The sequence below is a fragment of the Loxodonta africana genome, chromosome 3 (assembly GCF_030014295.1).
Source record: "Loxodonta africana isolate mLoxAfr1 chromosome 3, mLoxAfr1.hap2, whole genome shotgun sequence".
NCBI classification, from domain to species: Eukaryota; Metazoa; Chordata; class Mammalia; order Proboscidea; family Elephantidae; genus Loxodonta; species Loxodonta africana.
The window spans coordinates 74237764-74252414 of record NC_087344.1 but is presented as its reverse complement, the minus strand read 5'-3'; the positions used below and the strand labels follow the sequence as shown (position 1 = coordinate 74252414).

Here is a 14651-nt window from a genome sequence, read left to right as displayed (position 1 = left end):
AGAGAAATTAAGCATATTTCACAGTAATTGTATTATATTTTCTACTGAATCAGGTATCTTGATCTTACCTACTTCAGAGAAAGCTCTTTGATCCATGACTTCTTATTGTACTAATATTTCTAGCTTCAGCGGTGCTGCTTAGTACTTGAATTTTATAGCACTTATCTATTCAAATGTTTTTGTTTATTGTTTTTGTATTCCCAGTTGGACTGTAAACTCCCTGTTCTGTGTCTCCTGAGTGCTGGGCACATAGCTTCTTGTTGACTGGCTGATACCTTTTATTTCTCTAATCCTTTGTGTCTTACCTTCTTCCCTCCTATCATCTTTCTCCCTTTACTCTAGGTCTCTCCCAAGCCAACATTATTTTTTAAATTTTTTTCTTCAGATTCTGACATTGAGATTGAATTGGAGCTATTTGTAAATAAGACCACGGCTAAAAAGCTCAACTCAGGTGAAGACAAAATTGAGGACATTCTGGTTTTGCACTTGGACAGGGGAAAGGATTACTTTTTGTCTGTGTCTGGGAACTACCTGCCCAGCTGTTTTGGGTCTCCGCTTCACACATTGTGCTACATGAGGGAGCCGATCTTGGACCTACCACTTAAAACTATTAGAGAGCTGGTGAGTTACATGCTACAAGGAAATGTCTAGAACTGCGTAGCAGTCAAGCTATTCAAAATGGTAATTCCTGTGCCTACCTTCTCAGGAACCTGAGAATTCTTCAGCCTCACTACAGCTTGCTTACTGTATCAGTTACGTTTTGCTGTGTAACAAAAGCCACCCCAAAATTGTAGTGGCTTAAAACAACAACGATTTATTGCTTCTCATAATTTGTGTGTCCCCCGTGTGGTTCTTCTGCTAGCCTTGCTTAGGCTACTTTGTGCAGTTGCAGCCACATGGCAGCTGTGATGGCTGGAGTGTTCGAGATGGCCTCCCTCACATGTCTTGGTGTTGGCTGTTTCCTGGGCCTCTCTCTCCATGTGGCCTCTCATCATTCAGTAGGCCAGCCCAGGCTTCCACAAGTGGTGACAAGCACATTCCGAGAGTGCGAGGCCAGGAGCTGCAAGGCCTCTTGTGGTTTGGGCTCCAAAAGCTCTCACAGTGCCACTTCTGCTGCATTTTATTGGTTAGAGCAAGTTATAAAGCAGGCCCTGATTCCAGAGGGTGAGAGAATAGACTCCATCTATGAGAAGAGCTACAAAATGTGTTCTTGTTTTATAGTCTTTCATGCATAGTGCATTAGAGAATGAAGATAATACTCATACAAGACCTGTTTGGAGCAGATTTATAGTACGTATTTTTTTATTTTGCCAATGCATTTTTTTGTTTATGAACTCTTGACCTCTATCCTCCCCATTGTATAGATGAAAACAGAGGTCCAATCAAGGAGAGTGATTTGTCACAGGTCATGTGGTGAGTTAACAGTGGACCTGAACCTTCACCTCAGGTTTTTGGACTCCTGAGTCTGTTATGCTCTTTCCTCACCAGACCACACCATCTCTTTGGTTCTAGTGGTTCTAACAGTGAAATGCTATAGGCATGATTTTTTTTTCCCCCAAGAAGATGGTGCATATTTTACCTGTTTCATTGAAACTGCTTGCCATACCCTTTCCCAGTTCTCGAATCACCGTTTGGTCCTTGATTGTGCTACCCAATTTCATTTTTGCCTGTGGAATGTTTGGTTAGGGGTATTGAAATGCTTCCCTTTTTCCACGGGTTTGCTGTCCCCATATCATGTGTTCTCCTGATGGCATCCTGGCAGAAGTTCCATTGGCAGGTCTTCTTGTCATGTATTTTATTTCTTTTCAGACCCTGATGCCAGTACAGACTGAAGATGATGGGAGCCTGTTAGAGAACCCCATGGAAATCCCCAAAGAGCTCTGGATGATGGTTGATTACCTCTACCGAAATGCTGTCCAGCAGGTAGGTGGCAGTTAAGGTTGAGGCCTTGAGGCCAAGCTGTCTTGAGAAAGAGCATGGGCCCCAAGAACTTTTGGCTTTAAAAGCTTTTACTTTAGGAAACCTGAAGAGAACTGTTCTTCCACAAGAGAGTGAATGCAGGAAAGATGGGTTCATATCTCACTCCGCTGTGAGGCTTGCTGTTACATACAGCACTGATTACCACCACTGCCCCTCCCCCCAGGAAGCAGCCTTGCAGAGGACAGACCTCCCAGCACAGCAAGTTCTCTCCCCTGGCCTCTGGGGCCCCCTCAACTAGAAAGTCATCTGGAGGCCTCTCAGGAACTCTCCTAGCTTCTGGGAGCGGGAGGGGCAAACTTGTTGACAAGCCAAGCAGAGGCAGGGGACCAGATGGAGAACCCTGGGCCATGAGGCAGGAGGCCTGATTTCTAGTATAACTTGAGCAGGCTTCATGGGGTCAGATTGGTCAATTTCACCAACCTATTTTTCCTAGGGAGACCTATACAAACTATAATCTCATAGCTCTACCACTTTGGAGCAACATACCTTTTTTTTTTTAATTGTGGCAAATATATATGTAACAGAATATTTGCCGTTTCAACGTTTTTTTGTGATAAATATATATGTGACCAAACATTTGCCATTTCAACTTTTTTGTTGTTATTGTTGTTGTAAATACATATGTAACAAAACCAAAACCAAACCCACTGCTGTCGAGTTGACTCCGACTCATAGCCGACCGTATAGGACAGAGTAGAACTGCCCCGTAGGGTTTCCAGGGCTGTAAATCTTTGTCGAAGCAGACTGCCACATCTTTCTCCCACAAAACAGCTCATGGGTTCGAACCGCTGGACCTACTGACCTTTCCATTAGTGGCCGAACTCTTTAACCACTGCGCCATTAGAGCTCCCCGTATGTAACAAAACAATTGCTGATTCAACATTTTTTACATGTACAATTCAGTGACATTAATTACATTCATAATGTCATTCAACCGTCATCATCATCCTTAACAGAAGCTCAGTGTCCCCTAAGCAATTTGTCACCCCTTCTCCTTTAGTCCTCCCTTAGTACCCACTAATAAACTTTGGTCTCTATACATTTGCCTATTCTAGATATTTCATATATGTGGAATCATACAGTATTGTCCTTTTGCAACTGACTTATTTTACTCAGCGTAATGTTTTCAAGGTTCTTTGAACAACATACATTTTTAGGACATTCCCTTTTGATCTTCTTTTTTTGCTTTCATTTATTGACGATAACAGTGTATCTAGCACTATCCTAAGTGTTTTTTTGGTCATTGCTTCATTTAGTTCTTAAAATAGCTCTCAGATGGACCAGGTCCCAAAACTACTGAGACATGGGCAAGGATGGGACTTGAACCAGAGTTTTGAACTGGTTCAAACTGGTTCAGTCATGGCTGATGGTGTCAAACCAGAACAGACCGAATTGCTATAATTTGGGTGATCCAGAAGGGGAAAACTTACAGGTTGAACTACTGGAATGAGAGATTCAGAAGAAGTATAGTGAGTCCTTTCAGGAGCCTGATGTGTGAGATCGTATTATTGACAGGACTGAAGAGCAATGCATGTTCAGAGCAGCCCAGTCAGGTGCTATCTTTGAGTGGGGCAGTGTTGTTTCTAACTCTGCCCAAAATCCAATGGGCAGGAGGTTTGTTTGCTATGCAGTGCTTATGCTGCCCTTGTTTTCTAAGAGAGAGATTGTTTCTAGCAGGGCTTCCACCCGTAATTTTTCCCGTTCCAATTATTGTTCCAGTTCACTCCAATTTTAAAAATTCAGGCCTGTACCAGTTTCCCTTCCATGGCTGTGATTGAACTGGAAGAACCAGTTCAAAGCCCTGATTTCAACTCAGGGAGCCTGGCTCTAGAGGCAACATTCTTATCATCATGCTATTCTACCTTCTCTGTAGAATTACTTTTAAATGTAACTTTTGGGCAATGCGTATAATATTGTTATTATTAACACAGCTATATGGCTTTAAGTCATTTTATCAAACAAATGGATATAAAGTATCCTGGGACTAATGGAAATGCCTTTATTGCCATAACCTTGTTTGCACAAAGCACTGAGGTGCCTTTTTAGCTTTCTCCTTCTTATAAATGGTATACTTTCTTCCATTTTTCTTTTTCTGGTTCATTTCCTCCATACCACTGCAAGAAGCCTAGCGACTTTGAAGTTTTTCCTTACACTGGATCGTCTTGTCCTACGTACTATATACCCTCCTGTAGTTTTATGGTAGATCTCTTGTCATTCTAAAGACCTCTTGTGGGGATACATCGGGGAAAGCCTGCAAGATGAATTAGCCACATCAGCCTTGATCAGATTGTCTACCAGGGTGGTCCAAGGGCCTCACCACACTGCTCCTTGTTGTACTGTGCTGGTGATTATATTTCTAGTTCAGGAAATAGTTACTGATTTTCTAAGAAAATAATTATTTTGTGACTTTCTTCCCTTTTGCAGGAAGATCTGTTTCAGCAGCCTGGCCTAAGGTCGGAATTTGAGCATATCAGGGACTGTTTGGATACTGGAATGATTGACACCCTCTGTATCCTTCAGTCATTCAGCTGTGCGTGTGTGTGTGTGAGAGAGAGAGACAATGAATAAGAGAAAGAAACATATTTTAAGGTTCCAAAGCTGATGCCATATCCTCCGCTATTATGTTTTCCTTGCTTAAAAGTTTCCATAGAGAAGACTTTAAGCAACCAACGTAGTGGGAACTCAGGAGGGCCTAGCTATGCTGACAAACAGCTTGGCTCCTTGGAGATGTCAGGCTGGTATCCTAGCTCTGAGCCAAGAGACTGTTTGAGCAGGCAGTGCTTCTGGCATATGCTTGCTCCTGAGCCTTTTCCTAACCACGGGCCACATCATCAACCATTCCTTAACCCTGGGCCAAAAGCTGCTAACAATCATTCCGTAGCCGAGGCCTTGCTGCTTTTCCTTGAGAGCCTGCCAGAGCCTGTCATCTGTCACAGCGCCTACCATAGCTGCTTGGAGTGTTCTGGCAACTACACAGCAAGTAAACAGGTGAGGGGAAGCCTTAAGCGTCAGCATACACATGTTGCTAGCCCCAGGCTTCAAGGGTCCTGAGGAAACAAAGTAGGCACAGTCCCTCAAATGCAGTGTCTTAGGAACTCAGCTTCATATCGTTACTCCCCAAACCTGCTCTTCCTCTCATGTCCTTTTTCCTTTTAATGCCATCACCATTAATTTCAGCAACTCATTCTGAAACCTGAGTCATATATGTCTCCTCCCTGTCTCTCATCTCCCACATGTCAAGTCCCATGCTCTCTCCTCCATCCTCAATCCACTCACCTTGGTTCAGGGCACTGCATGCAGGCTCTCCCTCTGCTGACTTGTTTTGCATACTGCCTTCAGATTGTGTTGCCTAACACTGTCTTTCATCATGTCACTATTGCTCAAAAACCAAAATTGGCTCTCCATTGCCAGTTAGGGTTTTCTTACACAAATATTTAGGACCTTCTGTGATCTAGGCTAGTGGTTCCCACATACAACAGACCATAGCAGAATAAGCTAGAAAGCTTGTTAATAATATAGGTTCCAGAGCCTCAGCCTAGATCCACTGAATCAGAATCACTATCAGTGTGCCTAGGAGTTGATTTTGTACAAGCTCCCCAGCTGATTCTGATACGCCTGTAGCTGGAGTACTCAGCAAATCCTAGCCTGATCAGCCCTGCAGGGCTCAGCGTCTATTAAACAGTTGTGCCACTGCCAAGATTGACTTCTCACAGCGTGTTCTCCTGACTTATCTCACTGATTGCCTTCTCTTGCCCCCCCCCTTTTTTTTTTTAACACTTTCTTTGGTTCTAAGTACCCTATTCCTTGCTTCTGTAAGTCCAATTTTGTCTGTATTCAAGACCAACTAAAATGCCATCTATCCCTTGAAGTCATTTGAGAACATGCAGTTACAAGTTTGACCTTTAAATTCATATGGTGCTTGATCTGTGCCACTTTTGGCACTTGTGCCAAGTGATGAAAATTTTCTGTGCACAGTCTTACTCATGTACTTGGATCGTGTACTTAGTTCCGGGAATATAGTAGGCACTTGACAAAATAGTTGATTGAATGAATGATAAGACAAACACCAATTCTTCCTCTTTCAGGTCATTTCTACTCTCCCCACATTCCACAAAAATGTCTTCAACTACTTGATGGCGTTTTTGCAAGAATTGCTGAAAAATTCAGCAAAAAATCATTTGGATGAGAATATTCTAGGTAAGCAGCCAAGTGTTTGTGAGAAGCATCTCCGCCAACTGAGAAACTCATTATGCAAAATGCGATTGAGTACGGTCCCAAGTCTACTGCAATAGAACTAAAATCTCTAGCTTTGGGCGAAGTTTAACACTCCACTAGTTTTTCTAAAAGCAGAAAGTACTGTTTTTGGTCATTCTCCCCTCTCCTAACAACTCAAGAATAAGTAGGACCTTTTTCTGCTGAATCATTTGTTTTCTGTGTTTTCCATGCAGCTAGCATATTTGGCAGTTTGCTGCTTCGAAACCCAGCTGGTCACCAAAAGCTTGACATGGCAGAGAAGAAGAAGGCTCAAGAATTTATTCACCAGTTCCTCTGCAACTCAGCCTGAGCCTATTTCCTCTCCTGTTTTATCAGAGGCAGCCATTACAAGCCCCACCTGTTTCAGCTCAAGGGCTGCCTTTAGAGGGTGTGAGGCCCCTTGGAAGCAAGAATTGGCAGCTGCATGTTTCCTGAGCCCAGAACCTCATGACTAGCACACTCCGTGCTACTGTTGTGAAGACATAGGGGAACATCTACCACAATAAAACTGACATTCAATGTTCAACTTTTGTTACTTAACACAGATATATCTCTATTTTATTTTATTTTTAAAATATAAAAAATAACTGTACTTCTTGTGCTCAATCAGCCTGCCTCCAGGGCAAAGTCAGTGTCTTCCCTGTGGCCTGGGCTGAGCTCCCATGGTCAGATATCATTTAAACAAACTTTGGAGTCCTCAAAGGAGAGCGAGTTGGATGGCAAGAATGCAAGTGGAAGCTTCTGGACAGACAGACCACAACCACCCCAGATGCTTCCAGTGCTTCGTCTGAGGACATGTGTATATGCATATGCAGATCCTAGACCTCTACCTACTCAAAAGTGGCTCAGTAACTCTGAGGCTGGCCACTGGAGACAGCACAGTGTCTTGAAAATGAAAACAGAAGAAATCGGTGTTCTCATGAAACAAGTGGAATTTTCTGGACCAGCAAATCCTCCAAACTGTATATAATGCATCCCTTCTCTCAAATGTATATTTTGATGATAAATGTATTTTTAACAGTGGTTGGTGTGTATATTTTTCTCTCTTAAGAGATGGCAGCTCTTGACTGCTGGGCCTTTGTGGTATAAGTACTGGGGGCAGTTCGTCAGGGACCAAAGAGATGTTTGCCTGGCAGTCTGGTGGGTAACAGGTACTATTCACATTTTTCAAGCAAGAAATGGTAGCGTCATGGCCTGAACCCCAAGACCCTGATCTAGTCTCTTTGGGGGTTGTCCTACTCTGAGAGGCAGCTTATGGAAAAATACAGGCAGTTGGCTGTTGGGAGTGCTAATATCTAGATCTTCCTGGTATTTGAGTTTGACTGAAAGGATAGGAGGATAACGAAGGCACAAGAAAGATTGCTTTTTGGGCACTGAAGCGCCACTGCTTGGCGCCGTAAAACGCGATTTTAGAAATGGACCTGAATGAAAACGTGTACGGTTAAAGAAAGTAAGTGGCCGGTAGGTGGAGTTGACTGGCCTGAGCACGAGCCCCACTGAAGCTGACTACCCTCTGCAGGAAACAATTGGGGCTCAGAGCTTGGGCAGGAGTGTGAAGAAGGGATTTGGGCCCTTCTGAAAGCGTGTGAGAACAGGAAGAAGGGGCGTCCTCTCTGGCTTGGTTTGGAGTACTCCTAGTTCTCTCTTAGGTCTAATCTTTTATTAATTTTCCTACTGAGTCCCTGTCCTCGTCTATATTTTAACTTTAATAAGTGATGAGGGGGAGCTGGGGCCATTGAGAGTGAAATCCGAGAATGCTTCTAGGCTCTTCCCCTGCGGGTGTGAGCCGGGATTCTGTGGTTAACTGTGGACCTTCCAGTTGCAGCTGTGGCCGCCAGGGCGAGAGTGGCGAGCTCAACCCGGGCTGAAGTGCCTTCGGATTAGGGGTTGGGGGTTCATGCCGGTTCCCTGCGCAGAGCCGGATTACCCGATAAACAAGGTACGCAAAGGTTTACTTGTGTGTACTTATTACTTTGTAATGAACAATTTCAACCCATGTGTTCACTACAGATTAGGAAGTAAACACAAGTAAATCCGTACGTGCCTTGCTTACTGGTTAATCCGTCCCGTTCCTGCGTCTGGGGCCGAAATAGCCGTGCCTCGGCTTCCAACCGATCGCGGACTGCCTGGGGCGCTTCCCGGCGGGAGTCCAACTCAAGGCACTGGCTGAGTCCCCTCGGTGCCCCGCCCCACTCTTCCCGCTCGCCAATTGGGGGCTCGAGCTCAGCCCCCAGCTCGCCTAAACCAACCAGAAGCCCAAGAGAGAGGTGAGGCGGCTTTCCCCTCCTTCCTCCGGAAAGCGGAAGCGGAAGTGACGTTCGGGGAAGGTGGGGGCAATCATGGTGCCGCTGGGGAGGGGAGAAGCTGCTGCTGCCGCCGTTGCCGGGAGCCGCGGAGGTAAAAGGCGAAACTAGACTCGGCCTGGGCTTGGGACTTCCCGGGGGGCGCGAGACGTAGGCTCCCTTCTGAAACATTTCCCAGTGGAGACCTCAATCCAGTCACCATAGGGACCCCACCCCTCCTCCGTTTCCATGGGGATGGGTATCCAGCCCCCCTCCTCTGTTTCCATGGAGACCCGGACCCTGTCCCTCATCACTCGGCTTGTAGCCCCCAGTTCTGTCTCGGATTTTTCCGTGTATCCCTGAGCTGGGGGCTGTCCCAGACAGGTTTCTTTCCTCAGCCTCCTCTCAGAGGTGCTTCGTTCTTACTCCTCGTTTGCCATCCTCAAACCTGTTCTGTTTGTTCCGGACAGTTGATCTCCGCGTTGCCGCTGATGGTGCCGGGACAGCCCAGTGGGACTCTGGGTGCTCTTATCTCTGCTCTCAGATGCAGCGAAATGTGCATCTACCGGGTTGCGTAAGCCAGAGCCAGGGGTCGAGCCGGTTCCTCCCGGACCTGATCCCTTGGCCTGTGCCCGGTAACTACCTCTGTCTAACCGCCCCTCTACGTAAAAACTCACTTTCTAACCTAGAGCAAAAGAGAAAGATAAAGTGCAAAGTGGACTGGAAACTAGTGATGTGTTGATTATTTTTAAATTCTCTTCTGCCTGCCATACCCACATTTGTAGAAGCTCTGTGTTTGGAGGTGAAGGAAGAATCACTATTCTAGAACAGGAAACCTTCAAATTTGGTATTTTGCCCAGGAGAGTATATTTGTAGGTCTTTCATTCATTCACCTAACATTTCCTGAACTTCTAGTATCAGTGTACTCTGCTAAGGGCTGTGGAAACAAAAATAAGTTAAGACTCATCATGTCTTCACTGCAGAGAGCCACTATACTGGCATAGCTTCTGGTTAACATCAAATTGTTTTAGGACAGAAATAATTAAAGTGATCTTCATTAGGTGTGTCCAATTAGGGAGCACCCTCTCCACCCAGAAGCTGAAACATCTGTTCTAGGAAGAAGGGAAGGAATTAACAATGTTCCTTTACTATTTGTCAGACGCTGTGTTTTACAAACATTATCTCTTTTACTCCTCGTGACAACTTTGAGAGAACAGGAATTACTAGTCCCACTTACACGTAAGGAAAATGAAACACAGAAATGTTACCCAAGTAGTGAAGGGCAAAGCCAGGTTTTGTAGGTAGGTGAGTATGGCTCCAAAGCCTTACTCTTCTGCCATAGACTGCACTTCCTCATGATCTGATTTGGGGAATATTTGGGTGGGGTTTTCTTACTTTAATATTTACAGCGACTCAGCCTTGAAGCAGCTACTCTTCTGTTTGCTCCTTTATCCCCTTTAGGTGTTTTGACCAGTGTTCACATTGTTTGACAGGAAGGCATATTCAGAAGGTCTTATGAACTGATTGGCTACTTATTCAAAAATTTTTAAAAGGCATTGCTTTTCCTTAAAACTGACTCGAAGATTTCAAAGTTAAACTTAAAGCAATTATTCCCAAGGAAGATGATTTTTTATTTGCTTTGTCCTGTTCTTTAAATGAGAGGGAAGATGAACCCTCTTGCTGCTGAGGAGGCCCCTGGGTCCTGTGGTATGGCTCTAACTCTCGCCTTGTTCTATTGCAGAAGGGTCATCACCTTTCCATTTCTCGCAATTGGGCTGAGCGCTGTTGAACCATGGAGGAACACAGTCCAGACGACAACATCATCTACTTTGAGGCAGAGGAAGATGAGCTGACTCCCGATGACAAGATGCTCAGGTTTGTGGATAAAAACGGACTGGTGCCTTCCTCATCTGGAACTGTTTATGATAGGACAACTGTTCTTATTGAGCAGGACCCTGGCACTTTGGAGGATGAAGAAGACGATGGACAGTGCGGAGAACATTTGCCTTTTTTAGTCGGGGGTGAAGAGGGCTTTCACCTAATAGATCATGAAGCAATGTCACAGGGTTATGTGCAACACATTATCTCACCAGATCAAATTCATTTAACAATAAACCCTGGTTCCACGCCCATGCCAAGAAATATCGAAGGTGCAACTCTCACTTTGCAGTCGGAATGTCCAGAAACGAAACGTAAAGAAGTAAGTAAACAGGAGGTGAGGGTCCTGTTTGGCACTGGGGAAAGTTGAACATTGGTTACTTCAGTAACTCGTGTTGGCAGTTTTAGTTGGGAGGTAAAGGACAATCACTACATGTGCTTCATGTTTTGTTGTGACTGCTTTTTGTTGTCTGGAACTATTGGTTTGTATAGCTACACTGAAATTTTGGAAAACTAATTATAATTCCTCAAATTTTCTTCCCCAAATCATAAATAAAATAGAAATTTCACTGAGGGGTAACTCCATGGTTCTGATGCTGACAGAACTAGATTTGGCTTATCGGCTAGTGAAATAACTGGATTTGACTCATCTCTGGGTTGCGTATTAATGGTTTGTTTTGGAGATGGGTATCTGCTGGTATATGCTTTATTATCTTACAAAGTGTTTAATAAATAATAAAGACTAGCTTTCTTTCCCAAGAAATTCAGGCAAGAGGTGGTAAGTGGGAGCAGTTTATCTAAAGTAAGGTTTCCCTCTCATATTTAACTAATGTGAGGTTATGCATGCCAGAATGCTTTGAAAACTGTAAAGCATTGTACAGATTGTACTGGTGGTGGCTATTAGTGAAATAAAAAATATGGTAAACTTTAAAGGTATCCAATAACTGGTTACAGATTATTTAGGAAAAAAACAGGTTACTGGTAGTTACAATGTCAGGGAATAACTATCAAATGTTACCAAACAGAAATAGGGCAAATCATTTAGCAAAATATGTGTCTCTTTTTTTGTAATTTAAGTCTTGAAATTGGGGGAATTTTATTATTCATGACACACGTCTTTTCCTTTGCTAGCCTTAGAATCTAGAGCTAGAAGGAACCTTAGACCATCTTATCTACCTCCCACCCCAAGCAGGAATCCCTCTGCAGCATCTCAGACATCAGTTCATCTGAGCTCTGCTTGAACACTTCCAGAATGACCAGAGCACAGTGTTTCACAGCTTAGCTCAGAACATTTTTGGCCAGCTCTGATTGTTAGAAAGCTTTTACTTGCATAGAGCCGAAATCTGTCTTCCTGCAGCTGCCACCCACTGGTTCTAGTTCTGCCTCCCTGAGTAACAGCAAGTTCACCTTCCTCCCACAGGATAGCCCATCAGATATTTAAAGATCATTATCATGGATTTCTCTTCACCTTCTCTTCTATAGGCTAAACACTTCCATTTACTTAAATATCCCACTTACGACATTTTTCCCGTCTCATTACCCTGGACACCTTCGATTGTATAAATTCCACTTTTCCAAATTCCTCTTAAAATCAAACTGAACGTAGTCTCACAAGTGGGAATCATTTAGCACTGAATATAGTGGGACCCTTAACCTGGACACCCTATAGTTATTAATTTGTATTTTATTAGCAACAACATCACACCGTAGTTTGTACTAGAAAACCTCTAGACTAGTAGTTCTCAACTGGGGGCAATTTTGCCTTCACGGGATACATTTAGCAATATCCGGAATCATTTCTGGTTGTCATACCAGGGAGGTGCTACTGGAATGTAGTGGGACGAGTCCAGAGATGCTGTTAAATATTCTACAGTGCACAGGGTGGCCTCCTACAACAAAGAATCATCTGGCCCAAAATGTCACTAGTGCCGAGATTGAGAAACTCTGCTCTAGATTGGTCTCATGTGTGCAGCCGTCCGAACAAGCCTCCCCGTTTCATCTTATGCAATTGAATGGGAAGGCCTGCATTAAACCTTAAGAATATTTCCCTACTAAATTTTATCTTGTTGAATTCAGCCCAGTATTTGAGTTTGTCAAGGTTCATTTCACTTCAACAAACATTTATATTGTGCTCTATGGGGGTTGTAAAGATGACTACAACAGCTTACAGTATAGAAGTAGAAATACATTTATTCCAGTAACCTTAACATCAGGCACAGTGCATTAAATGTGAGAGAGAGGTACAGATACTGCCCTGGAAGCGCAGAGAAGTTCAACTTTAGCTTCAGGGATCTGAGAGACCTTCATTAAAAAGGTGGCATTGGAGGTGGTCTTAAAAAATATGTATAATTTAGATTAAAAAGCAGGGAAGGGCTTTTCAAGTGATGGGAACAGCATGAACAAAGGAGTGGCGGTGGGAAAACAAAGGCCATTTTCATGGAATAGTGAATTATCTGTTAGATTAGAACAGGAGGAGTCTGCATACTTTTTCTGTAAAGGCTTAAATTGTAAGTATTCTAGGCTTTGCGGAGCCCTTGTGGCGCAGTGGTTAAGAACGTAGGCTGCTAACAAAAAGATTGGCAGTTTGAATCTACCAGCTGCTCCTTGGAAACCCCATGGGGCAGTTCTACTCTGTCCTGTAGGGTCACTGTGAGTTGGACGGACTCGATAGCAGTGTTTTTTTTGTTTTTCTACGCTTTGCAGGGCCTATGGTCTCTATTGAAACTACTCAACTCTGCCATTGTAGTACAAGAGCAGCCATAGACAATACATACACAAGTGAGCGTGTCTCTGTTTCATTAAAATTTTATTTACAGGAACAGACAGCAGGCTACATTTGGCCATTTGGCTGTAGTTTGCTGACCCCTGGACTAGAACATAGGGAGTAGTAGAAGATAAGGATGGGTAGATAGTTGAGGTCCAAACATAGAAGGCAGTGATAGCACACTGTGGGGTTTGAACTGTATTCTAGAAGCAATGGGAAACCATTGAAGGTTTTTGAGCCCAGAACTGATGCGGTTAGAGTAGCATTTTAGAAGGACTGCTGTGGCAGCAGTGGTATTTTGGAAACAGTGGCAAACTGGAGACAGATTGCCCAGTTAGGAGACAGTTGTAGTTTAGTTTGGGGGTTTCATTTAAGTCTGATGAAGGATAGTGGCCTTGTACTGGAAAAGAATCCAGAGCTTTTGCAGAAATATGAGAGAATTGGTATGTTATTGGATTTTGAAGAATGAGCCATGAATTGGACATGATTTAGAAGATTTTAATCATGTTGTGCATTGAATTTCTGCTGTGTCTTAAAACACAGGGGCCACACAGATGATTGACAGGGTTCTCTGCCTTGAGCTTCATGTCTAGGTAGAGAGGTAAATAGAGTGCACGGTGATAGGTACCTTAATAGAGGCAGATTCACAGTTTTATGGGCATGTTGAGGAGAAAGCAGCTAAGTCTGCTGCTCTTGAGAATGTTGTTTATATTAACAGAAATCAAGAAGAAGAGAAAGTTTGGTGGAGAGATTTGATGAGTTTAGTTTGGAGTATATTGACTTTATAGTCCTTGGGGAAAAGTAAAGTGAGCAAAATCAGGAAGCCCATTGCAAATGTGGATCTGAAGTCAAGGAAGTGGTTTGGGATTGAAATTGTGGATCCACAAAGGGGCAATAGTTCAAACTGTGGGCAGTTTACTTAAGGGAGTAGTAAGAGTTGGTCTGAGAATTTAAGGGCTGGAAGGAGAAAGAGGAACCAGAGAAGATCACAGTAGTCAAGACATGGGTGGAATGCAGTGTGGTGGGATCTTAGGGAAGAGAATTTCAAGAAGTATGACTGTTCCCATCTTACCCTGCAGAGAGGTTGAGGAATGAAGACGCCATTAGTTCTGCAAGTTGTGCAGTTGTTCACATCATGAGAAGACTTTCAGTAGAGCAGTAAGGGCTGAAGCTAGATTGCAAGTGATGGAGAAGTGAGTGGGTGGTGAGGAAATAGGAGGCAGGAAGTGTCAACTCTTTTTTTTTTTTAAGTTTGGTAGGGGAAGAATGATGAGACAGTAGTAGCTCAAGGGAATTGAATAATTTTTTAGCATAGAAAATTTGGACATGGTTTAGATCCTAAACTTTAGGCCATCCTCAGCTAATGATTACTGTATGAAAAGTGTTTTTATGAGCAAATGTTTAGAAACCAGTTGGTTAAACCAAGACCAAAGTTTCTTTATTATACGGTTTCTTGGAGCCTTTGATGTGCTAATGACTAAGAAGAAATGAAA

The 14651-nt window shown here is 43.5% G+C and overlaps 2 protein-coding genes across 10 annotated transcripts in view; both read left to right on the top strand.

Moving 5' to 3' along the window:
• Positions 1 to 7254, top strand: part of INPP5B (inositol polyphosphate-5-phosphatase B) — a 68371-nt gene extending 61117 nt beyond the window's left edge. For 4 of the 7 annotated variants that reach the window (XM_023554551.2, XM_023554553.2, XM_023554550.2 and 1 more), the window contains exons 13-18: positions 386 to 621; positions 1810 to 1923; positions 4405 to 4489; positions 4841 to 4968; positions 6066 to 6177; positions 6429 to 7240. In XM_023554551.2, coding sequence (XP_023410319.2) covers positions 386 to 621; positions 1810 to 1923; positions 4405 to 4489; positions 4841 to 4968; positions 6066 to 6177; positions 6429 to 6544 — 791 coding nt within the window. In that variant the 3' untranslated portion in view covers positions 6545 to 7240. The other 3 variants (XM_064281745.1, XM_064281747.1, XM_064281748.1) reach the window with 3 other exon arrangements.
• Positions 7255 to 8531: 1277 nt separating this feature from the next.
• Positions 8532 to 14651, top strand: part of MTF1 (metal regulatory transcription factor 1) — a 59483-nt gene continuing 53363 nt past the window's right edge. For 2 of the 3 annotated variants that reach the window (XM_064281750.1, XM_064281749.1), the window contains exons 1-2: positions 8532 to 8631; positions 10258 to 10716. In XM_064281750.1, the coding sequence (XP_064137820.1) occupies positions 10309 to 10716 (408 nt within the window). In that variant the 5' untranslated portion in view covers positions 8532 to 8631; positions 10258 to 10308. Of the gene's footprint in view, positions 8632 to 10257; positions 10717 to 14651 lie in introns of those variants that run through there. The other variant, XM_064281751.1, reaches the window with a different exon arrangement.